Genomic DNA, 25,817 nt, shown 5'->3' on the forward strand with positions numbered 1-25,817 from the left:
CATAAAGAAGCCCTTCACCCCTCTAGTTCATACCAAATTGTTATTCTGCTGCATCCCATTGAATGGCAGCCAAACCATCACCTTCCATACCCCTCCCATCCATGTACCTGTCCATATTTTTCTTGAACCTGGGAGAGTGGAGACATGGCAATGCAGAGCACCAGAAATGGGGAGGACACCCCCCCCCCCCCACCATTCTGAATGAGAATCAGGGGACCCTACAGGATGGTGACCACGGCAGTCGACCAGCAAGGGGCTCAGCAGCTGAAGGGCTCACACAGGCTGCAGGCGGTCAGTGATTTGCAATCAAGGGACTCACAGAACTGAATGCGAGAGGGCGCTGAGGGCAAGCAAGGCTCCAGAACTGGACACAGGCTGAGAGATCGCTGAGTGGAGCACCTCTGTCCACCACAATAGCAGGTATCCCCCTGTGGCCATCCGTTTCAATTTCCCCAACCCATTCCCTTGGTGACATGTCTGCCCGTGGTGCCATGCAGTGCCAGACTGAGACCGTCTGCAAATTGGAGGAACAACCCCTCGTATTCCGTCTGAGCAGCCTCTACATCTACCTTTCTGGTTTCCGTTAAACAACCCCTCCTCCATATCTCCTCCCCTTTTCCCTCTGTCCTCTTTCCCCCAGCTCCAGTCAAACCCCCTTCTCATTTTTCCCCTCTCCTGTCCTCTCACCCATATCCAATTAATGCCACTTACCTGTTGATCTGTGCTCTTCTCCCCTTGCTTTTCTTCCCTCCTCCTACCGTCTTTTAATTCAGATGCCTGCCTGCTTTTTACTCACACCTTGAAGAAGGGTTCAGGCCCGAAACATCGGTTCCATATCTTTACCTCCTATGGGCACTGCAAGACGTGCTGAGTTCCTGCAGCATTTCTGTGTTTTTAAACTATAATCTGAGCATCTGTAGACTTTTCTTTTTTAAAAACTTTATTTTTTGAACAAAAGGTAAGATACAAATAAAGAGTAAAATATAACAAAATACAAGATTTTCTCCAGCTATATTTCCCTCTTCCCTCCCCTTCCCTCCCTCCTAATATTTACCCCACAAAGGAAAAAAATATTAAAAATGGAGCTAAAATACATATTTATTGATAATCCCATATAACAAAATCCATTATATTTCAAAACCCACACATTTCAAATACGGATTCCACGTTTTAATAAAGAAAGAATAATTATTACGCAAATTATAAATGATCTTTTCCAGTATGCCATCTTTTAATATTCAATTCAATTCAATTTCATTCTTCCACGTAATCGCTGTACATTTCCCAGCAACTGCTAAAGCCAATCGAATAAATACCATTTGAAATTTGTCTAGTTTTAAACCCAAAGTCAACATCGTGGTATATCCCAATAAAAATAAAAACGGATCAAGTTTTAGTTTAAATTTGAATAAATCTTCCAAAAACTCCATAATCCTATGCCAAAAAGGCTTCACCTTTTCACAAAGCCAAACTGAATGTAAAAAAAAGTACCTATCTCTTTTCCACATCTAAAACATACATCTGAAGAACTAAAACCATATCTTTTTAACTTCTCAGGCGTTAAATACAATTAATGTAAAAAATTATAATGAACTAAGCTATATCTCACATTGATTAATGTAGTCATTTTATCCTCACACATAGTCCTCCACTCTTCCTGAGATATTGGAATAGATAAATCATTCTCCCATTTATTTTTCATTTTATACAAATCTGTAGACTTTCGTGTTTCACCCTGAAATTCTTACTTGCTGTAGCCACAGAGATCGACAAGATACACCAAGTGCAATCGCACATATCAAATTACCACAAAATGCCAAGACAGAAAAAGAGGAATAAGTGTAAAAATAAATATTCACAATTGCAGTTCGTAACAGAAATAAAGGTGACTTACTTGAGGAAGGATGTCCTGGCTTTGGAGGCGGTACAGAGAAGGTTCAGCAGGTGGATTCCAGAGATGAGGGGGTTGGCCTATGAGGAGAGATTGAGTCGTCTGGGACTGGACTCGTTGCAATTTAGAAGAATGAGAGGGGATCTTATAGAAATTGTGAAAGGCATCAATAAGATCAAGCTAGGTCAGTTGTTTCCATTGATGGGGGCGAGACCAGAACTAGGGGACACTGTCTCAAGATTCAGGATGGAGATGAGGAGGAACTGCTTTTCCCAGATGGCGGGGAAGCAGTGGAGGTGACTTCAGTAAATATATTTAAGGCAAGATTTTTACATAGTTGGGGAATTAAGGGATATGGGGAATGGGCAGGTAGGTGGAGATAAGCCCATTGCTGACATTGGATGGCGGAGCAGGCTCAACGGGTCGGATGGCCGACTCTTTCTCATGTTCTTATGATCTGTTAACTTTGCCCTCATAAGATAGTTTCTTCAATCCAGACAATGTGCTGGTAAATCTCCTCTGCATCCACTCCAAAGCATCCAAATCCTTCTGGTAATGAGGCGACCAGAACTGAGCATAACTGATCTAACTGTCGAACTGTAAAACCTGCTTTGCTTCTCCAGCACTTCTGTACATCGCAGTATTGACAGTTCTCGTTCCCGTTTTCTTTCCCAGAGATCCCAGTGGCCCTCAGGCTCCGAATGAAGAAGATTCTGGAAACTCAGGCAACAGTGGAGTGGCAACTGCCCAAAGACAAAGTCGATGGCTGGGTGATCTCTTTCCGACCCTTGGTAAGGAGCAAAGTTGGGGGAGGTTGGTTAGGGGTGAAGGGTTGGGAATGGGGGCAGACAGTTCACCATGATCCTGGGGATCAGTGTTGGGGTTGGTCAGACAGGATCCTTGCATCCCATACACCAGCTGCCGCTTAAGATCAAGAGAATACAACAGGATATAGACAGAATGCAGAGCTGGGCAGAAAATTAGTAGATGGAGTTCAATCCATATAAGTGTGAAGTGATGTATTTTGGAAATTCGAACTTGAAGGTGGAGTATGTGGTTAGTGGGAGAACGGAGAAGTCTTTGGGTTTCAAATCCATAGATCTCTCAAGGTAGCCACAGTAGAGTGGTTAAAAAGTCTTATGGTTTGCTGGCCTTCATTAATCGGGGGATTGAGTTCAATGGGGCAGTACGGTTGGCGAAGTGATTAGTGCAACGTTGTTACAGTGCCAGCAATTGGGACTGGGGTTTGAATCCCGCGCTGTCTGCAAGGAGTTTATACGTTCTCCCCGTGTCTGTGTGGGTCTTTCCCAGGGGCTCTGGTTTCCACCCACCCTCCAAAGCGAACAGGGGTTGTTGGTTAATTTGGGTGCAATTTGGCCGACATGGGCTCGTGGGCCAGAAGGGCTTGTTGTCGCGCTGTACATCTAAATTAAATTTTTTTTTAAATTGAAGAGTTGTGAGGTGATGTTGTACCTCTATACCTGGAATCTTGTGTTCAGTTCTGGTCAGCTCACTACAGGAATGATGGGAAAGCTTTGGAGAGGGAGTTACGGAGATTGACCACAATGTTGCCTGGATTGGAGAATATGAGGCAAGGTTAACAGAACTCTTTGGAGTGAAGAAGAATGGGAGGTGACCTCATAGAGCTCTACAAGATTATGAAAGGCATAGATAGGGTGGAGAGCCAGCATCTTTTTCCCGAGATGGAAATTGCAAACACCAGAGGACATCTGTACAAGGTGAGGGGAGGAAAGTTTAGGGGAGACGTCAGGGGTAAGTTTTTTTTACTCAAAGTGTTGTGGATGCCTGGAATCCCTTGCCAGGGGTGGTGAAGGAGGCCAGTACAATAGGGATATTTGCAAGATTCTTAGACAGGGCACATGGATACAAGAAAAATGGTGGGTTATGAGGTGGATAAGGTTTAGTCTGTTAAGCAAATTTATATAGGTCGGCACAACATCGTGGGCTAAAGGGTCTGTACTGTGCTGGAATGTTCTATGTTCTAGGAATAGAGAGGCCAGCATCAGTGTTGCACTTTCTCCTGACCTCCAACCCTGATGATCTGACACTTCCCCTTCCCCACCCCTGCCCATTGCGTTCACCCACAGAGGCTTCCCAGGGTCCTGAACATGGGCTCCACTCAACCATCACTAACCTTTCACCTTCCCTCCAGAAGGAAGACGAAAGAACACTCACCCATCGGCTAGCTGGCTCCAGGTCCTCCTTCCAGCAGACGGGGCTGGCTTCAGGCCAAGAGTATGAGGTGACCCTGCAAGCTCAGAAGGACAAGAAACTGGGAATGGCTGTCACGAGGACCTTCACCACCAGTAGGTGCTCGCTGCTGGGAGCAGACGGCATGGCGTGTGTCGTGAGAGAGGTTGCAGCCTATTGGGGGGGGGGGGCCACAAACTGTCCTTCCAAGTGAAGCAACAATTCATTTGTGTATCTGCAGGGGCCATCTACTGCATCCGGTGATCCCGATGTGGGCTCCTCTACATCAGAGAGAGTGGATGGAAGATCACTTTGCTCTGTCCACTGCAATAACATGGACCTCCCAGTTGCCAACCATTTTAATTCCACACACCTATCCTACACCAAAAGTCTGTCCACGACCTCACTCACAGCCAAACCAAGGCCACCAAATATAGTGTCTGGTCACTCTCCAACCAGATGACATTAACATCGACTTCTGTTTCTGTTTCTCCCGAGTCTTCCTCTTTCCCCATCCCTCCGTTTCCTTTCCTCCAGCTCCCCACCGCCTTCCCGTTCCATTCAGAGAGCTACCTCTTCCCCATCCTACTCAGATTGTAATGGGCATGTGGAACGAGCTCTCAAAATGGTGGAGGCAGGTAATGTAAGCTTCCCTGGGATAGCTTCACTGATGCAGGGAATTGGAGGGGTCTGGAGCTAAATGCGGGTGTGGGACTAAAGAAGGAGGACATGAATGAGCAGCGGGGCCTGTTTCCAGGCTGCAGAACAAAGCCAGGGGCCGCGCTGACTGATGATTTGCCCCTTGCCCACAGTGATCGACAGCCCCCAGAACCTGCACGTGGTGTCGGCCACCGACACAACCATCGAGCTGGGCTGGCAGAAGCCCCTGGCTGTCATCGACCGCTACCGGCTCAACTATTCCTCGGCAACGGGCCGGCGCAGCCAGACGGAGGTGCCCCCAGGGGATAGCCAGGCCGTGCTGACCGGACTGGAGGCCGGAGTGGAGCATACCATCTCACTGGTGGGTGAGCGGGGCGACCACAGGAGCAAGGCAGTGGCGACCAGAGGCACAACTGGTGAGTTCCCGCTGACCGTGTCCACCGACTGCCCAGGATATACCGAAGCCCCTGGAATCCTGGGCATTGTGCCTCTGGAAACACGAAGGGCAGCTTGCCTTCCGCAGACCAGCCGGGACCTCCAAGGGATGGTCTGTGCAGGGATGATGAGAACTGGCCTGGAAACACGACGGGCAGCTTACCTCCCACAGACCTGCCGGGCCCTCCGAGGATTGGTCGGTGTAGGGATGATGAGAACTGCCTCATTGGCCTCACTCCCCTTGCTGCCTCATTGGCCTCACTCCCGCAGCAGATAGGGTCCTGGGAGACTGAGCAAGAACTGTCCACATCCCTGGCAGCCTGGCACTCCCTCAGCTTCACACCGTCGTGGTGGGAGGTGGGGGGGGGGGGTGCAGAACAGTTTCAAGTTTAAGTTCATAGACACCAGATGAAATAGTGTTTTTCCAGATCATGGGGCGAATACAACACATAATCATCACTTCATTTTTAAATTTATTTGGAGATTCAGTCCAGAAACAAGCCCTTCTGACCCACGAGCCCATGCTGGCCAATTACACCCAATTAACCTGCTACCCCCATACGTTTTTCAAAGGTGGGAGAAACGGAGCCCTGGAGGAAACCCACGCAGACACGGAGAGAATGTACAAACCCTTTCCGGGCAGCATCGGATTCGAACCTGGGTCACTGGCGCTGCTAATTGTGCCTCCCTGTATGCAAACCTTTTGGGATGATTTACTCCCAGGACGGCACTCACACTCACACACACACACACACACAAACACAAACTCTCACACGCACACTCACACAAACACAAACTCTCACACGCACACTCACACAAACACAAACTCTCACACACACACACACACAAACACAAACTCTCACACGCACACTCACACAAACACAAACTCTCACACGCACACTCACACAAACACAAACTCTCACACGCACACTCACACAAACACAAACTCTCACACAAACACAAACTCTCACACGCACACTCACACAAACACAAACTCTCACACGCACACTCACACAAACACAAACTCTCACACGCACACACACAAACACAAACTCTCACACGCACACGCTCACTCTCTCTCACACATACACTCACATTCTCTCACACACAAACCCTCATACTCACTGACACACTCACACAACACACACTCTCTCTCACGCACACATAACTCTCTCACACACCCCAATGGCATCTCTTTGTGAAAGGTCTGAAAGTTGATAGTTTAAGGATTAAATTTGTCAGCATGTCCCAAAGGAGTTACCTTGGCAGGTGACCATGAGAGGGTTGAAGGGAAATCGTTAAGGAACAGAACAAGGTGGAGGGGTGGGAGAGGGGACCTCAGAGCTCAAGCCCTGGCAAACTTTGATCTTTGAAACATTTTGCATTTCATTTTACTTCTGGCCCATGAACACGTGCTGCTCCAAATACCCCAATTTACCCAGGACTCCGGTACACTTTGGAGGGTGGGAGGAAACCAGAGCATCCGGAAGAACCCCACACAGACATGGGAAGAACGTACAAAGTCCTTACGGGCAGTGCCGGATATGAACCCAGGTTGCTAGCAGGTTCATCAGTCCAGGCGGACCCCGGCTAACCGTGCTGTCAGTGCAGCAGGCTGGATCAAGCTCAAGGAGATCTTGTCAGTCATTACCACTGAGAGGTTAGGGCTGAGTGCTGCAACCATTTGGAAAATGGTGCTACCGCCTGCCGTGACTCTGTTCTCTCCTCTTCCCCCTCGCTGACAGCGATCGACAGCCCCAGGAGCCTGCGCGTCATGGCAGTGACGGATTCCACGATCACGTTGCAGTGGGAGAGCTCCGTGGCCGACGTCAGCCTGTACCGGATCAAATACAGCTCCAAGAGCAGCCGAAGCGGGGAGCTGGAGGTGTCGGGCAAAGACCAGACAGCCACACTGGAGAGGTTGGAGAAGGGCACCAGGTACACCATCACGCTCGTGGCTGAGGAAGGAAAGATGAAGAGTGAGCCTGTGATCACCACGGCAACCACAGGTAAGGTGCAGCTGGGAACGGTACAGACTCCACAGGAAGCTGTGCTGCCTGATGCCCACGTCCCCTAATAGAACATAGAAATCTACAACACAGTACCCGTCCTTCGGCCCACAGTGTTGTGCTGACATAATAGCAGCTGGCTAGAATTCCCCACTGTGTAACCCGCCATGAACCTATCTAATAGTCTCTTAAATGGTCCTTTTGTACCTGACTCCACCACCATTACCAGAAGAACGTTCCAAGATTCTTCTGTTGTCATGTGATAAAACAGATGTAATATTACATGAGACTGGTTTAAGTCTCAGCTAAGGCAGACAAAGATTCGCCATCAGTAGAAGTTGCCCGGTACTCCTTTACAGTCAGAGAAAGAGAAGCAAAAGGGAGTCTCCCAGTCTCTGTGAGTGTCCATGGATTTGTCTCCTTCAACCACACAGAATCCAGTCCAAACCATTGGCAGCCCAAGCACCAGATCCGAACCTCCCGACACGAACAGGAAGCCTTCAGCGCCCGGCGCCCTCTTGTGTCCCTGTTCTGATTCCTGCTACCCCTTCGGCCAGTCTCGAGCCGGCCTCCAGCTGTCCGCAGCCCGGTCGTCTCCTTTGACTGCAGTCGCCAGCAGGCCCGCAGCCTCTACGTTCTTCAACAGCAGAGCCCCTCGCCGGTCCGCTGCCATGGTCACTGCCCCGTGGGGTCATCTCCTTTGCTTCCCCTTCTCAACGGGGTGTGATCTCCCTGCCTATGGGTCCTCTGCTTCTCAAGGTTCTGCAACCCCTCACAGCCGCTGCTGAACACAGGCGCCGCCACCTTGGGCCCAGACCCCCACGGTTGCAGTATTTTAAACTACAGATGCTCCTCGACTTACGATGGTTCGACTTACAAAGTTCCAATGGTACAAAAGCGACAAGTTTTCAGTAGAATTTCGATCTGTTCCTGCACAAGCAATAGGCGGTACGATACTCTCTCGCGATGCTGGGCGTTGGTAGAGTCGCAGCCTCTGTAGTGTTCATGTGAATGAGCGTAAACAACCGATGCCACATCAAAAGCATTTTTTTTTAACTTTGTACTTTCGCATCCCACCGCGTCTACTAAATGCCCATGTGGCGCTCCTGCTTCTACTTTTCCAACACAGTTCTTTTTCCCCACTTACAATGGGTTTGTCGGAACGTAACCCCATTCTCCACGCTCTCCACAGGCCCACACAAGCGGTAGCACCACCATTTAATTTTCTATGCACCCACCACTCGCTGTGTGAAAAGATTTGCCTCTTACACCACCCCACACTATTCCGAAGCAGGTAAAACCCTGCCCCCTTGTATTAGCCATTTCACCCTCTGGTTATCTACATCATCAATGCCTCTCATCCTCTTGTCCATCCCCATCAAGTAGGGCCTGCTTGAGATTTATACATCCAGAGGAGATTGTACAAGAACATTCCCCCGCCCCTCCCCCTCCCCCCCCACCCCGACTAGGTCTCTGACTGACATGGATCCATGTTGGGGTGAAATTAAGATATGATTATGCACTCAAGAGAGGATAAACACAGACCAGGAATTCAGGGATGATGTCATGCTGGGAATAGAAATCGGAAATGTTCTTCTCACAAACCAGGGGGTCATTGGAAATTTCATCGTGAGAGTGGACACAAGGTTAGGCATTTCCTATCTCCAGGGGTGATCCAATCTTGAGATTCCATGTCCATTCCAGACCCTGTCTCTCAATCCATTCCATTTCCCTGAGTTGTGTGCCACCCGACTGGAATTTTCCTACCTTCCAGGCTACATCTCAGAATCAGAATTTATTGTCAGGAACCAATCGCAAAATTCATTGTTTTGCAGCAGCGTCACAGTGCAAACATTTATAGAAACCTCCTTACAAAATAAATAAAACAGTGCACAGAAAGTCAAAGTGAGGCCTTGTCTTTGGTGCTTTGATCATTCAGGAATCTGATGGGAAGAAGCTGTCCTTCTGCCGCTGAGTGCTCGTCTCTAGGCTCCTGTACCGTTTCCCTGATGGTAGCACGGTGAAGAGGGCCTGGCCTAGGTGGTCTTTGAGGATAGAGGCTGCTTTTTTTAAGACACCACCTCACGTCGATATCCTCGGCGGAGTGAAGTCTGGAGCCTGTGATGTCGCAGGCCGAGTTTACAACCCTCTGGAGTTTTTTCTTGTCTCCCTACCAGTCAGAATGATCTCCACGGTCCACCTTCAGAGGTTCTTGCGAGTCTTTGGTGGACATACCGAATCTCCTCACAAACTATAGCCTCTGGCGAGCCTTCTTCGTGATTACATCACTATGCAATCATGGAGTGCAACTCAACCCATCCAGAGGAGTTCGAGTTATCATCGAACTGTACATGTACAACCTGATGCAACAGCATCTCTCCAGACCAAGGCGCACGCACAAGATGCAGTAGATAAAGATCATACGAATACTCGAAGTAAATACTTGGGATGATTTAGTCAGTTACAGATACCATTCATCAATCTCACAGCCTATGGAAAGAAGTTAATCCCCATCCTGGCCACCTTGATTACAATGCTCCTGATGTTAGTGGGTCAAAGATGCCATATGATAGATGGAAAAGGAATTTTGTAATTCCTTGAGCCCTATTTAGACCCCGTTCCCAATAAATTTCATCTCTAGAGGAAAGGGGGACCCCAGTGATCTTCTTGGCCGTTTTGATGTCCCTCTGTACAATGTCCGGTCCTATGGCTTGGATCTACCATGCCATGCAGTGACACAGCCAGACAGGACACGCTCCTGTAAAAGGTGGTCAAGATGGGGGCCGGTCATTTTAGAGTTTAGATCCTATTAAGTTTAGTGCAAACACAGAAAATGCTGGAGAAATTCAGCAGGTCCCATTAGCATCTAGAAGGGGCAAAGATCTACCTCCCATGTTTTGGGCCTGAGCTCTTCTTCAAGGTACGAGTTAAAAAGCAGCCAGGTGCCTGAATGAAATGGCTGGGGGAGGAGGAAAGGGGGAGGAGCACAGGCCAACAGGCTAGAGGCAATAATTGGTCATGGGTAGGAGGACAGATGAGAATCGATTAGAGAGGGGTGGCTCTGTGAATGCAGAGCTGGGGGAGGGGAAGCAGACAGAGGGATGGGGGGGAGAGAGAGAGATGGAGCTAGACGAAAGTAGATAGAGGTATAGAGGTAAGAGAAAGGTATAGGGGACTAACGGAAACCGGAGAGATCATATGGCTGGAGGATGCCTAGTCTTGTCCCTTCGGTCGGGAGTTCTTGTTCTGGCAGTGCTCAGGTTAAAGGAGGCATTTCTAGAGCTCAGACCGGGAGATGAAAGAGACGAAGTGGAGAAGTGCAGGGATGTTGGAGGGAAAAGGAAGAGCCAGGGAGAGGTCTGAGGAGAAAGTTTAAAACTGGGACGTCAGCAGTGAAGCCAGAACTATTTCAATCAGCCATTCATCTCACTGTGCTTGTGAAGACCTTCTGTGTCTCTGAAGGCTTCAGAGTGGGTGTTATTTGCCCAGCTCCTGTCAGTGAGCGTGAAACCCTTTGAACATTTCCCAAGGCAGCGAAAGGTTTCAAGTGGGTCTTTCATGCGCCTCCCGGCCGCTGGTCTGGCCCTGCTTTGTGTTGCTCCTCCTGAACAGTGTGGATCGTGTACTGCCACAGCAGCTGAAACCACACAGCCCGAGATAGGAAGGGACCGGAGAATTTGTTTGAAGGGTTTTCTAGTCACTTGCCAGTCTTTCGAACTCTTGGTGGGGTTCCGTACACTGCTAGAGTGCCAGGCTCTGCAGAGGCACTCTTCTGGGAGTGAAGTTTGCGCACGCCAGAGGCCAGCTATCAATTTTGTTCCTTTCCTTTTCCTCAACAATGTCTGTGGCTGGCAAAACTAGCCTTCATTTTCCCGCTCCTCTGGCCGAACTTTGAACCTGTCGCCACCCTGGTGAAATTGCTCTCTCAGTGTGAAGAGGGACGGAGCAAAGGTGAGAGTCAGCGGCTACAGGTCTGTGCCAAAAAGGAGGACGCGGGAATCGGGAACGGGAAGCTGAATGCCGGTGGTGGGGCTCAAAATTCAGAATCAGAATTTATTGTAATGAACAAGACTGGTGGGTGGCGAGTGATTTGTTTTTTTTAAAAAAGGTCAGAAAGTGGGCAGCACGCTGTTACCGCGCCTGCGGCCTGGGTTCGAATCCCATGCTCTCTATTCTCACCGTGTCGGGTTTTCCTCCGGCTTCGCTGGTTTCCTCCCACCCTTCAATATGTGCCAGGGGTTGTAGGTCAATCGGGTGGAATTGAGCAGCCCGGAAGGGCCTGTTACTGTGCTGTATGTCTGAATTTTTTTTAATGTAAAAGTCAGGCCAAGGAACTTCACATCAGGAGTGGGAACATAGAGGGGATTCTGAGGGCTGGATCTGACTGGACAGGGATAGGGAGGCACAGATCAGAGGTAGTCAGCCTGAAAGAGAGGCAGTGTCAGGATCAGGTTTATTGTCATGAACATGTGTCATGAAATTTGTTTTGCGGCAATATTATCTTGCATTAGAGGTGCAGAAATGGCCATAAATCACTTTTCCATTAATACACTATTTAAAAAAACAAATAAATAAGTGTAAAAAGAAGAGAAAAAAGTAGGTCGTGTCTATGGTTCATTTTCCATTCAGAAATCTGATGGTGGAGGGGAAGGAGCTGTTTTTTTTACTGTTGGGTGCTCGTCTTCAGGCTCCTGCACCTCCTTTCCGATGGTAGCAGAGTGAAGGGGGCCTTGCCTGGGTGGTGGGGGTCCTTGAGGATGGAAGCTGTTTTCTTGAGGGACTGGCTCTTGTCGATGTCCTCGATGGGGTAGAGAATGATGCCCGGGATGGCAAATGTAGAAAAAAAAATTTATTTATATTTTCACACAAGCTTGTACAGCCATATATCCTGGCTGCCCATATTCAAATTTACATATTCTCCATTCTCATTATTGACTGCATGCACCAGCTCGCGTCTTTTCCAGGCACCCCCACCACATCTAACACAGGACAGGCTCATTCAGAGTTCGACCAACAACAGAAAACTTTACACCAGGATCAAATAATTAGGGAACAGGGATTGTCGCTGCTCGGTGAGCGATGGATGGGCCGACATATATTCCTGACTTTCCTTGATCGGGTTTAGTGCGAGGGAGAGGACACCATGGCAGGGAGTGGGGGAATCAATCACCCCATACACCAATGTGGTGCATGTATGGCTGCCAGATCCTTCGAAAAGTCTCATATTTGTTTCTCAAATTATGTTACCTTCTCCAGGGGAATGCAGCTCTGCATTTCCGTGTTCCATTGTTCGATACTAAGACTAGAGTTGGACTTCCAGGTCGCTGCAATGCACTTCCTGGCCACTGCCAATGTGATCAACACAAATTGAGAAAATCATAGGTAAACAATTCCAGCAGGACCCAGCGTTGTTCCTGTTGGGAAACAGAATGGACAATGAAGCCGTCCTCATTTCAAAGTTCAAATTTTATTGACATTACATGCAACCCTGAGATTCTTTTTCCTGCGGGCCAGGCTGAATTTCTACTCAAGAGAAGATACATATAGAAAATAGAGGAATGTAAACAAACTGACTGTGCAAATTCAGAAAAAAATAAATATTTAATAACAAATCATGTAGAAGAGATTGAGGTCTGTTTGAAACCACAGCCTGATGGAGCGAGATGTCGAAGATATCCATGAAACTATTGACCAGTAAATGTAAAGTGTAAACAAACTGCACAAATGCAGATGTAAATATAAATACAGTAAAACCCCTGGTATCCAGTAACTATGGGGATTGCGAGATGCCGAATAAGTGAACTTTCCGGTTGTTTGAGATTGCGTGTTGCGTGATTGGCGAACTAGCTACTAGGGGGTGCCAATTTTAAACTTACTCGTTTTTATACCTATTGTCTAAATTTTTAAAAGAAAGGAAAAAGCAGGAAGAGAGTCTGAGGTCACATGATCAGCCATGGTGCAGACTCGGAGTTCTGAATAGTCTACTCCTGCACCTATTTTGCACGATACGATGAGAGAGTGTGCTACAGTGGGCGTCATCAACATGGAGCCTCTATGTCGATGCAATTACAAAGAAGGCTCGCTAGTGGCTATACTTTGTGAGGTGTCTGAGGAGGTTCAGTCCATCACCGAAGACTCTCGTAAACGTCTACAGGTGTACCGTGGGGAGCATTCTGGCTGGTGGCATCACTGCGTGGTATGGAGGTGCCAAGTCTCCATAAACTCCAGAGGGTTGTTACCTCGGCCTGAGACATCACAGGCACCAGACTCCACTCCATTGAGGACATCTACACGAGGGGGTGTCTTAAAAAAGCAGTCTCTATCCTCAAAGACCCCCCACCACCCAGGCTAGGCCCTCTTCACTCTGCTACCATCAGGGAAAAGGTCCAGGAGCCTAAAGATGAGCACTCAGCGGCACAAGGACAGCTTCTTACCCGCTCAGTGATCAATAAACCAAAGACACTGCCTTACTTTTCGTGCAATACTATTTAAATTTTTTATTCATGGTAATGTTGTAAGATGGTCATTGTTGTAATGTGAGCTGTTTTTAAAGTGAGGCTGGGAGGGGTCTACTTCCTGTCTGTCTTCTTTATTGTATCTAGCTTGGAGGCCATGCGAGAGGGAGAAGACAGGCCTCTGTGTGTGTATATCTATGGTCTTGCTTCTCTAGATAAAGTTGATCTTTTTGAGCTTAAAGTCGTCGAGTGGGTTCTTACACAAAGTGGAAGTTACCACATATTTTTGGCGATGAGGCGAACTGGTTTTGTGGAAGTGTTGACCCGTTTTGAACCAGAGCTGTGTGTTCGAATGGCTACATTTGGGATTATTGGTGAATTCATGAGGATTGGTTGGAGTATGGTTAGGACATTTTTTTCTGGGCTAATGGGATTATCGAGGAGGCTAAGAAGTGCTCTATTCTCCTGAGTGTGAGTGGGGCAAAAACTTACAAGGATCTGAGCCACACCGCGGAAACCGGGGGAAATTTCCATTTGACAAGCCCTTGAGGAACCAGCACAATCTGAAACTTTCTGTGATAGTCCAACGGTTTACGTTTCGCCGCCTTTTCAGGAAGCCAGGGCGGTCGGTGGCCAAATTTGGCAGCATTGAGATTTTGAGGCAGTGTTGGACAATATGCTCCGTGGTAGATTGCTATGCGGCATTAATAATGGTGCGCATACAGTGCCGCTTGTTGGGGGAAACCCCATCGCTGACTTTCCAGGAAGCCCTAGAGATTTCCCAAGGCATAGAGGTGGCTGCTAATAATGTCAAGGATATCCAGAAAGGGCACCGGGGTGGGGGTCACAGTCAGCAGCAGTGTACCAAGTCAGGAGGGAGACTGATACATGGGCAAAGTGGGTGGAAAGCTTTCAGTGTGGAGGGACGCACTATGCAAATGAGCGCAAATTCAAAGACGCTGTCTGCTGCGGATGTGGCAAAAAGGGACATTTAGCTAAGAAGTTCAGGAGTTCAAAGAGTGTTAAACCTGGGCAGAGGAAAGGTCCATGGGTTCCGGCAGCCACACACTACCTAGAAGAAGCAGGTGAAGAGACAGTGGGTGCTTACAATATGGAGTGGAAACAGATGAGGAACCTTCTGAACCATTACAGTCGCTGTCAGAGGAAAGGATATTGATTCAGGGGCCACAGCATCGGTCATCAGTGAAGAGACCTACAGGAGGACACGTGGGCCCAACCTGCCTCCCATCAGACCGTCAAAGCTCAAACTCAGGACCTATACGGGGCGGACCGTACCTCATTTAGGGCTGTTATATGTAGATATTTCAGCCGAGGGTCAGAAGGTGGAAGCCAGGCTGGTGATAGCTAAGGGTAGCTTTTGGGCTTGTGATTGGCTTTGTAAAATCTGGCTCATCTGGCACACACAGCGGAGGATATTCTGCAGTGGTACAATGACGTTTTCAAGGATGAGTTGGGTGGGTTGAAGGTGACAGTGAAACTCAGTGTTGACCCTGAGGCCACATCACATTTTTTAAGCCCAGGGCGGTGCCCCAAGCCATGAAAATCAAGGTCGAGGAGGAGCTGAAATGTTTACCGCAGTAAACATTGAGTCATCATTGAGTCCATCCAGATTTCAAGGTGGACGTGTGATGCGCCATCGAGCAGAAAAGCAGACACAAAACATAAAGGCTGTTCAACAGGCTTTATTCCACGCAAACTTCCACAGAGCTGGCTGTGAGAGTAGCTGTGCTGGCCCTGAGACTGACCTCGAAGGGCCGGATCTAGCTTATATCCCGGAGGGTGATTGGCAGCCGACTGGGTGGGGCTTGGTCCATTCAGGTCAGCTGATTGACAGCCGGCCAGGTGTTGCCTTGTCCTCCAGTGCTCTTCCTGCAGGTACACAGGTCTTCCCCTGCAGTTGGCTAGTGGTGTATCACCACAGGGCGGCTACCATTGTTCCAGTTTTGAAGGCAGACAAAATGGTGAGGAAATGGGGGGGACTATAAGTTTACAATGAATCAGGCCTCCGAGCTGGAGGAGAACCCATTGCCATGGGTGGATGACCTGTTGGCGACCCTTTTGGAGGGTAAGCTATTCACAAAGCTGGACATGAGCCACGCTTACCAACAGCTGCTGCTCGACAAGGATTCTAAGGAGTACATCACAATTAACCCGCACAAGGGATTATCTAAATAAATAGCTTGGTGTTTGGAGTTGTGTCCAGCCCTACCGTTTTCCAAAGGGCAATGGACACATTGCTGCAAATTGTATCTGGATGATATTTTGATCACAGGGGCCATGGAGGTTGAGAATCTGGCTAACTCGGAACAGGTGTTGAAGAGGCTCTCAGGCTGTGATTGAAATGCAGCAAAATGTGTGTTCCTGGTACCGAGTGTGACCCACCTGGGTCACAAGATCACAGCCGAGGGGCTCTGCCCAGTGGGGGATAGTTATCAAGGAGGCCCCAAGCCTCCTGGGCGTCACGGAAATTGGATCGTTTTTTGGCCATGGGGAATTATTGCGGCAGGTTTCATCCTGACCTTTTAAGGGTTTTGGCCCCACTGTTACACAATAGGACCAAGCGGCAGTGGAGTGAAGAGCAGGATGAAGCTTTCAAGGACATGAAGGAACTCCTCCACTTCGCAAAGCTGCTGGTTCACTCTGACCCAGATAAGAATACCACCCTTTCAATGTGACACCTTGCCCTATCGAGTAGGGACAGTTCTCTCACATGTAATGGAGGACTGTAATGAAGCCCCATTGGATCTGCTTCACGTACCCTAATGGCTGCTGAGAAGGGATGTTCACAGCGAGACCAAAAAGGTCTGGCCATCGTTTTCGCATTGACAATGTTGTGTCCGTGTTGTACCATTGGAGGTCTTAATGAACACTAGAAAGGCTTGTAAGTTTAACAGGACATTTCTTTACTCACAATCAGCTCCTGGGTCGCATATTGATATAATGTCTCTCACCGCGCATACACGACTCTGAAATGTGATGCGGCTCTTACAGTGTTAGTGTTCATGCTCTAGCATAAAATAGTCCCAGCTTTCCTCAGTATATAACATGAGTGTTTGCGCTGCCGCAAAACACCGAATTTAATTGCAATAAATCCTGATTCTGATGAACAAGATGACGGGAGACATAGAAAGGGTGGACAGCCAGCAACTTTTACCTGGGCGGACAGGGGCCAATACCAGAGGACATCTGTATAAGGAAAGGGCAGAAAAGTTTAGTGGAGACATCAGGGGTATGTTTTATTACACAGAGACTGGTCGGTGTCTGTAATGCATTGCCAGGGGTGGTGGTGGAGGCTGGTTTCAGTAAGGGACATTTAAAAGACTCTAAGAAGGGCAAGAAAAATGGAGAGTTATGGGTTTATATAGGTTAGTGTGCCAACGACCTGGGTTCGAATCCAGTGCTGTCTGTAAGGAACTTGCATGTTCTTCTCGTGACCTTGTGAGCTCGACATGGGTTTCAATGGCCAGAATTGGCTTCTACTGTACTATAAATAAAATTTAGAAATTTAGGTTGGCACAACATCGTGGGCCAACGGGCCTGTACTCTGCTGTAATGTTGGGTGGAGGGAAAGCATTGGAGAGAAGAATGCATCAGAGATGCATTACACTTCACAGGGGACACAGTTTACAACCTGGGGTCTGGGTTTTATCCACATTAAGGACTCTTCAAAAATAAATGGCTCATTTGCAGCGTGGTCTCTGTTCAGACCAGCTTTTCTTCCCCACTCCTCGTGTCCTGGAATGGTATCGGAGAGCCAAGGTCTGGGATGTCGGGGGGGGGTGATGCTGAGGAGGTTCTGATACGTTCCCAGGGTGCTGCAAGCTGCAGGCCAAGTTCCATCCCTTAGCCTGATGTCTGGTGGATTGTTTCCAGGAATGGTGCAAACTTGGCTGAGCGTTTAATTCTCCTCCTTTCTCTCTCTCTCTCTCTCCAGGTGACTCTGCGCAGCCCCAAAGTCTCAGTTGCATCTGTGTTTCACCTTTTTACCCTCTAGGTGCTTCTTTTCGAGACCACTGGGAATCCTGGGATATGCAGCACTGATGTTCCTCTTCATTGGGAAGATCCCCCTTCCCAGGGCACCCGATCCTGTCGCTCCCTCTCCTCTTCATTTTTACAGGAACGATTGCTTGTTTTGCCTGAGCCCATCCCTTCTCCCCATCTTGGATATTTAGCCCAGAGTTACTCACACCATTGGTGAAGAAGAGTCTAGTTTTTAGTAGTTAGCCTTGCAGAAACTTCTTGGTAAAATCCCAGAATGTTGGAATTGTTGAGCCACATTAGGCCTCAGAAGAAAGTCCATGGGATTTGACCTCCAAAAGCATTGCTGGAGAAGGGGTGAGGTGCACACGTCACCATCACGGGTGAAAGCATCCAGAGATCTCTGGGCTAGATCCCTCTGCCCCTTGGGTCTAACTATCCTGTAGCTCCCATTGCATCCCAGCTTCTTTGCCCCACCCCTGATGGAGGGCAGTATGGCAAGCAAAGGACGTGTGACATTGGAGAGGGTTCAAGTGAGGTTTATAATCCCCGGAGTGAAAGGGTTTTCATATGAGGAGCGTTTGAAGGCTGGAGTTTAGAAGAATAGGGGGGGGGGGAGGGGGGTTTCCTCACTGAAACCCATTGAATACTGAAAGGCCTTCATAGAGTGGATGTGGGGGGGATGTTTCCTCTGGTGGGGGAAGTCTGGAACCAGAGGGTACAGCGTCTGAATACAAAACTTCCCTTTAGAACGGAGATGAGGAATTTCTTTACGCAGAGAGGATTGAATCTGTGGATCCCGGATAGCTGTGGAGGCCAAGTTACTGGGGGTATTTAGGGTGGAGGTGGATATGTTCTTGATCAAGAAGAGTTGTGGGGAGAAGGCAAGGGAACAGGATTGAAAAGGAAAGTAAATCAACCATGATAGAATGGCAGGGAAGACTCAATGGGCTGAATGGGCTAATTCCTCCTAAATTCAAACCCACCACTGTCTGTAAGGATTTTGCATGTTGACCCCATGACCTGTGTGAGTTCCCTCCAGGCTTTCCGGTTTCCTCCCTCCTTCCATGCAGGATTTTGTAGGTTAGGGTCTGTTGTGCTGTCACTCTAATTTTTTTAAAAATTTAAGAATGCAGAGTTTCTTAAAGATTTATTAATTGCACTAAGAGAAGGAAAGATCTTTCCACACACCAGATCGATGGGATGAGCTTCCGCCTGGATGTGGTGTTCAGAACGGAGGAGTGAGTGACGCTTTGAGTCATTAAGCGATGGTGTTATTCCCTCCCTTACCTTGGCAACCAGTCACTGATCGGTAACGCCAGCTCTGTTTTAACAGAAAGTGTCGCCCACCGGGAACTGGCTGGCAGCCACTCCAGCAGAGCACTGGCAGCCAACGGAAGCCAGTCCATCCAGGACATCTCGAGGGCCATCTCCAAAAGGATCTCGGCGACTGCGGTCTCAACAAATGCGGGTGTGATGGCACGATCTGCAGTCAGGCGCTACTCGGCACTTGCCCGAAGACCCCTCAGTTCCCCAAGAGTGCTCCTCAGCAGCTGGCCTCTCAAGCCCAAACACCCACCACAGAAGGGAGATGGTGCGAAGGTTGAAGGCAATCAAATCCCCGCAACCAAAGCACAGGAGGGGCCCTTGGTAGGCAATGGGAGACCAGAGAGTCCTGCAAGGAAGGTCATTGGGCCCCCAGGGTCCAACACAATGTCTAGGGGAAGAAAAGACCATGACGGATCTCCAGGACTCCCAACTGCTTCGAGGGGGAGGAATAAAGATCGAAGAACTCAAGGGATGATCCCCACTTCTAGCAGGAAGGCCGGACATGATGGAACCGCACCGAGAATTCCACTTCCACATGGCAGCTCCCCAGGAAGTGGTCCTACGTCTGGAGCAAAGTACGAACCTACTGGATCCCCAGGACTCATTCCCTTTCCTAGAAGAAGAGATGACCTTGGCAAATCCCCAAAGACCTCCCGCATCCCGACATGGAAGAGTGAGCGCGGCGGACCCCCGAGGACTCCCACCAGGTCTGGAGGGAAAGCCCAGCATGGCGCACCCCCAGGAATCATCCCTCCATCCAGCGGGAAGCGGGAACTTGCCAGGTCCCCGTGGCCCGTTCCTGGTTTGAAGGGCAAGGACAAGGGAGGCATATCACCAGCTTCAAAAGGAATGCAAAAGGCATCCCACGGTGTCCAGCAAGGATCTGAAACCCCTCCACAATCAGAGAGATGGGAAGCAACTCCGCAGGAGATTCCTGGAGGTACTTATACAAGCGCAAAATTGCCATTGTGCAGAAAGAGGCCATTTATCCATTGGGTTTGTGCAATCTCCCATCCGGTCCATTCACCTAATCTTTCTTCATGTCCCTTGCAGATCCTTTTCCCTCAGTCATCATCCAGTTCCATTTGGAAAGTGCAAATTATCTGTTTCCACCACCACCCATCCCCCACCTCCACACTGACAGACCATATCATGAAAAGAGTGTTCGAAAAGAGAAGGGTCTTCCCATTGCTCGTGGCGCCTTTGTATCCCTGATCCACTGATGGAGATAGTTTCCAACACGGGCAACGCCTGCCTTACTTTTCATCTCTTCTGTACCCTCTCGAAGACCTTAACATCCTTCGCAAAGTGACCAGAGGTGGGCTCCGTCATCCAGCTGTGGCCATGTCAAATTTGGTCCAAGCTCAGCAGAACTTGCTTGACTTGTACTCTGCCTCTCACTCTCTATTTCTCTCTCTCTCTCTCTCTCTCTTTGCCATTCTCTCTCTCTCCTGCTCTCTCTTTACACACAATCACTTTCTCCCTACCTATATCGCTCTCTTTCTTTCTCCCTCTCTCCCCTCTCTCTCTCTGCCATTCTCTCTCTCCCGATCTCACTCTCTCCCTATCTATTTCTCTCTCTCTGCCGTTCTTTCTCTCACTCTCTTTCTCCTTCTCTCTCCTCCCTCCCCCCTCTCTCTCTCTCTCTCTGCCATTCTCTCTCTCTTTCCCGGTCTCACTCTCTCTTTTACACACACTCACTCTCTCCCTATCTATATCTCCCTCTGCCATTCTCTCTCTCTCTCTCTCTCTCTCTCTATTTCCCTATCTCCCCTCCCCCCTCTCTCTCTCTCCTCCCCCCACCCCCCACTCTCTTTCTCTCCTTCTGACACACAATATCGGGTTAGCACCCAAGTATTTAAAAATACTGATTATTTATTGTACAGTGCAATCGCAATATAACACGCTTCAAAATATTATCAACTAATCTGCAGATGTGGCTCAATGCACAAAAATGCTGGAGAAACTCAGCAGTTCATGTGGCACCTAAATGAAGCAAAGGCCTGAGGCCTTCATCAAGGTCTTTACAAATAAAGCAGGAAGGCGCTTGCATAGAATGGTGGGGAATGGGAGGGGGGGGTGTATGTGGGGAGGGGATGAGCACGGTTACACGGGCAAGAGGTCATAGGTGGATATGGGTGGGAGAAAAAAAGCTGGGAATTGATTGGGGAAGGGGGACAGCTCTCTGAATTAAGAGGGATAGGGAAGAGGAGAGGGAGAGAGATGGGAGGGGGGGGAGTGGCAGGGGTTTAAAGCAAACTGGAGGAGTCAATGTTAATGCCATCTGGTTGGAAGGAGCCCAGATGAAAGTTAGGTGTTGTTGCTCCAATTTGCGGGTGGCCGTGGTTTGGCGGTGCATGGACAGACATGTTGATGTGGGAGTGGGGTCTCGAATTATTATATATTATGTTAAATAATATAATATGTTACAGACCCATATGTGCCTGCCCAATGCTCTCTAAGATTGCGCATTTTTAATCTAGAGTTAGAGGGACACGCAGTGGAAGGCAGTAAATGTTCTTAAAAATCCCTCTGGCAACAGCCATGCAGAGGGAGTGATATATTCTGGAAAAGGGTGGGTAACACTGGACAACTAATTTTTTTCAAAAGGTTAGCTTCCTGAAAATAAAATTGGGGATTATGATAGACAACTTCAAGGTAAACACGAAGATAGTTTCAGATTCGCAGCATCATGTAGGAAGTCAGAAAACATTAAATTAACTTTTATTGGGAGGCTCGACTGGTGTAGAGGTTAGCTCAATGTCGTAACAGCAGCAGCGATCGGGACTGGGGTTCAAATCCCGCGCTGTCTGTAAGGAGTTTTCCCGGGTCTAAAAAGAACAGAATGTGATAGAAACATTTTATGGTGATTTTTGTGATCTGCAGCCCCAACTCCATCAAATACACCCAAAAGTGTTCAGGAAGCAAAATCATTTTTGTCCAGTGAATTGATTGCTGAAGATCTGTTCTATATATTGTAACCATGGGACATAGCAATAGAGTTTGAATTGAAGAGGGGGGGGAGGTGTGAGAAATGGAAAATTCTGTTCAGTCTGTGTGCACGTGGTGTTTTGCAAGGAAACCTGAAAAACGCATCCAAAATCGAGTCATTGTGAGCTTCACTTCTTCGACAGGTGTTAACTTTGAGCCCAAAAGCCATATTATACTGAGGTTGCACTGTAATTGTGAGGGGGTCCGTCATTTGCACAGGGGGGGCCCCGTCTGAAAGAGCAGCGCAAGCAGATTCAATCAGGACTTCCAAATCGGGCAGGTAATGGAAAGTTCAAGGGGTGCGAGGAAAGAAAAGGACCAAAAAAGAAGCTCTTCCAAAGGGCTACCATAGGCCCTGTGGGCTGAATGGCCTCCTTCTGCACTCTTAACCTTCACAAGGTGGGACTTCCATACCAACAGCCAGATAGCCTGGCCATGACAACATGGTCCATTGCTTTAAAATACAGGGAGTTTGCGATTTACTCCCATGAAGTAAATTTTGTTCAGGGATTCCTTACAGCTTCCCTAGAGGTGAACTACCCGCTATTATGGGAAATTTGTTGGGTCCCAGTTAACGCCATGCTATTACAGTGCCAGCGACCTAGGCTCAAATCTGGCGTTGTCGGTAAGGAGTTTGTACGTTCTCCTCTCCCTCCACCCTGTTTCCTGCATGGGTGTGAGTTTCTTTCGGGTGCTCTGGTTTCCTTCCACCCTTTCCAAAATTTATGGGGTCGGTAGGTTAATTGGTCACGTGGGTGTAATTGGGGCAGCACAGGCTCAAGTTACCGTGCTGGATCTCTAAATTAAATATCACTGGGCAGATTTTGGGATTATTTATTTTAATCTTTGTTCCCATGATTGTTTAGAGAGTACCACCATTAGTCACACCTAATATTCAGGGATATATTTTTTGGATTCAAGCACATGTTGACTTAATTCCCCCTTTCATAATCCCCGTCCTTTATTTTCTTCCGAACAGGGAGGCAAAATCCAGAATTCCAAGTTCCGTCCTCTGAATTCCTCCACCCTCCCCTGCTTCACCAGCGTTCCTCAAAGCCAGCAGGTGTTGTGGTGTGGAATGCCACTTCCAGCCACGCCGAGCTCTCCTGGGAGATTACAGGCAGCTCGTTTGACTCGCTGGTCCTGGGTTATCGGGACTCGCTTACTAAGGTGGCTGAGGCGGAGGTGACACTCAGAGGCACTCAGCGGGCAGCCAACATAACGGGCCTTATTGTGGGCCAAAGCTACGACCTGTACCTTTATGGCATCTCCTTGGATCGTCCATCCCAGCCCGTTAACGTCACCAAAATCACAGGTACCTGACTCTGACTGATTTCTGTTCCCTCCCAGGTAACTGCCATGGCTGGCCACTGGACGCCCCTCCTTGATTTAAAAACTTTTAACTTTGTAAAAGGAACTTTTGTCAGAGGATATCCTGGATTGGGAAACATCCATCTTTCAATCTCTTCTTTTGTCAGTAGATACCTCATGACTCAAACCTTCTTATGCTGCTTCAAGCTTGCAAAACATTCCTCGCAGACCATTTAAGGAAACGTTCATACAGGTAGCCAAAGACTTGGTTGGATGAAGATTAAGAAGGTTCTTGACAGTTGGAAAGGTTTAATGAGGGAATTCGAGGTCATTGTACGCACTGACGCTAATGGTACAGTGTTAGGAATCAGGTGGGTTCAGAGGCTTGTAGAGACGATGTAGTGGAATGTAGAAGAGTAGGTTACAGTGATAAGGAGGAACTGTATGATGTGATGGGAGGGTGCAGGGATTGGAGATTACAGATAGGATGGTACATCCTGTAGATAATCTGTAGAGATTATTTAGGTAGGGTTTAGGACTGGGGGCTGAAAGAGCGATGGGGCAGAAGAAGATTAAAATGATAAGGAATCTTGTCGAGAGTGAAGAGGTTTACTAAGATCAGCAGAACCTGCTGGAAACATAGGGTATCTGTGGAAAGAATTAACATTACAGAATAGAAAATAAGAGCAGGGATGTGATGTTCTATAAGGCACTGGTGAGACCTCACGTGGAGTATTGTGAGGAATTTTGGGCTCCCTCATTTAAGAAAGGATGTGGTGGCATTGGGGAGGGTCCAGAGGAGATTCACTCAGATTATTCCGGGAAGGAAAGAGTTATCATATGAGGAACATTTGACAGCTCTTGGCCTGTACTTGTTGGAATGTAGGTAAATGAGGTGGGGGCGGGGGGGGGAGGGGGTGATCTCCTTAAAACATTTTGAATGTTGAAAAGCAGGGACAGAGTAGATGAGAAAAGGTGGTTTTCCCTGGTGGGAGAGTCCAGGACAAGAATGCACAAGTTCAGGATTCAAGAGTGTCCACTTAGAACAGAGAAGTGGAGGAATTTCTTCAGCCAGAGGGTGGTGAATCTGCAGAATTTGTTGCCACAGGAGGTTGTGGAGACCGGGCCATTGGGTGTATTTAAGACAGATTGATAGGTTCTTGATTATCCAGGGCATCAAACATTACAGGGAGAAGGCCGGGCAGTGGGGCTGAGTTGGAAAATAGATCATGATTAAATGGCGGGGTAGATACGATGGGCTGAATAGTCTATTTCTCCTCCTATGTCTTATGGTCAAAGGTTCTTCAATCAATTTCAACATCTACATTTGTTGGTGTGCTTTTTTATTATTTGCAACAATTTATATTATTTACAACAATTATGTTGGGAGTGGAAGAAATGACAAAGTGAGCCAGGGGTTTGTGGGATGAGAGAAGAAAGAGTGTAGGAATTGGCAGAGGGGAAGTGTAGAGCTAGGATGCATTACAGAGACGGGAAGTGCCATAGGGACTAAGTGGGGAGGGTTGCAGGAATTAGGAACATGGAGGGTTTGGAGGGGGTTACACAGATCTGGAAGATGTAGAAGCTGGCGAGGGGTTACAGGGATAGGGAGAGGGCTGCATCTGGGAGGGTTATGTTGGGGTTGGAGGAGGTGGTGGAGATGATGTGGCTGGAGGTAGGCAGGGCCAGAGGAGGTCAGGGGGAGCGAGGGAGGGGTACATACTACAGATCTGGGAAATGGAGTCAGAGGCATGCAGATAGCAAGCTCAGTGTTCGCTTGGTGAATCTGGGCAGCATTGGATGGTCAAGGCGAGAGGTAACGAGAGAATACAAGGTAGAAAAGGGTGACACACAAATATGGTTGCTTAAATTTGGATAGTAGGTCTGGTGGTGTGAACAATAAACAGAGAATCACCTCATTAAGAAGACGGGAGGCTGTAGAGGCAGTGTAGAGGAGTTCACAGTTTGTTTCCAGGGATGGGAGTTGGCCTATGAGTAGAGATTGAGTCGTCTGGGACTAAATTGTTGGAATTTAGAAGAATGAGAGGGGATTTTATAGGAATGTGTAAAATTATGAAAGGCAGATAGAGAGGTAGGTAAGTTGTTGACGTTGGTGGGGGGGAGACCAGAACTAGGGGACATCGCCTCAAGATCCAGGGGATTTAGGCCGACGATGAGGAGGAACTGCTTTTCCCAGAGAGTGGGGAATCTATGGAATTCGCTGCCCATTGAAGCAGTGGAGACGGCCTCAGTAAATATATTTAAGACAAGGTTGGATAGTAGGGGAATTAAGGGATGGGGGAAAAGGCAGGTCGGTGGTGATGAGATCAACCATGATCTCATTGAATAGGAGAGCAGGCTCGACGGGCCGGATGGCCAGCTCCTGTTCCTATTTCTTGAGTGCCGAAGGCGAGGATTATCATCAAACATACACGCGATCTGCAAATAGGTTAGATTCACATGATTAATATCACATGTGCTTGCAACATGCCCTGGAGCATTCATGAGGTCAGTGCACACGTGAAA

General features: G+C 48.3%; 1 protein-coding gene across 1 annotated transcript in view; it reads left to right on the forward strand.

The window, feature by feature from the left end:
* Positions 1-25,817, forward strand: part of LOC138753014 (tenascin-X-like) — a 161,621-nt gene that overhangs the window by 3,034 nt on the left and 132,770 nt on the right. Inside the window, exons 3-28 of the mRNA XM_069915608.1 lie at positions 2,567-2,682; positions 4,065-4,218; positions 4,915-5,393; positions 6,752-6,857; positions 6,943-7,226; positions 7,641-7,880; positions 7,985-8,154; positions 9,464-9,613; positions 9,848-9,966; positions 10,460-10,563; positions 10,669-10,984; positions 11,068-11,232; positions 11,315-11,447; positions 13,809-14,053; positions 14,157-14,558; positions 14,814-15,032; positions 15,558-15,643; positions 15,747-15,817; positions 16,237-16,353; positions 17,677-17,807; positions 18,107-18,193; positions 18,997-19,929; positions 20,043-20,194; positions 22,200-22,260; positions 22,501-22,605; positions 22,960-23,295. Coding sequence (XP_069771709.1) covers positions 2,567-2,682; positions 4,065-4,218; positions 4,915-5,393; positions 6,752-6,857; positions 6,943-7,226; positions 7,641-7,880; positions 7,985-8,154; positions 9,464-9,613; positions 9,848-9,966; positions 10,460-10,563; positions 10,669-10,984; positions 11,068-11,232; positions 11,315-11,447; positions 13,809-14,053; positions 14,157-14,558; positions 14,814-15,032; positions 15,558-15,643; positions 15,747-15,817; positions 16,237-16,353; positions 17,677-17,807; positions 18,107-18,193; positions 18,997-19,929; positions 20,043-20,194; positions 22,200-22,260; positions 22,501-22,605; positions 22,960-23,295 — 5,481 coding nt within the window. The remainder of the gene's footprint in view (positions 1-2,566; positions 2,683-4,064; positions 4,219-4,914; positions 5,394-6,751; positions 6,858-6,942; positions 7,227-7,640; positions 7,881-7,984; positions 8,155-9,463; positions 9,614-9,847; positions 9,967-10,459; positions 10,564-10,668; positions 10,985-11,067; positions 11,233-11,314; positions 11,448-13,808; positions 14,054-14,156; positions 14,559-14,813; positions 15,033-15,557; positions 15,644-15,746; positions 15,818-16,236; positions 16,354-17,676; positions 17,808-18,106; positions 18,194-18,996; positions 19,930-20,042; positions 20,195-22,199; positions 22,261-22,500; positions 22,606-22,959; positions 23,296-25,817) is intronic.

Source organism: Narcine bancroftii, chromosome 2 (genome assembly GCF_036971445.1).
Source record: "Narcine bancroftii isolate sNarBan1 chromosome 2, sNarBan1.hap1, whole genome shotgun sequence".
Classification (NCBI taxonomy): Eukaryota; Metazoa; Chordata; class Chondrichthyes; order Torpediniformes; family Narcinidae; genus Narcine; species Narcine bancroftii.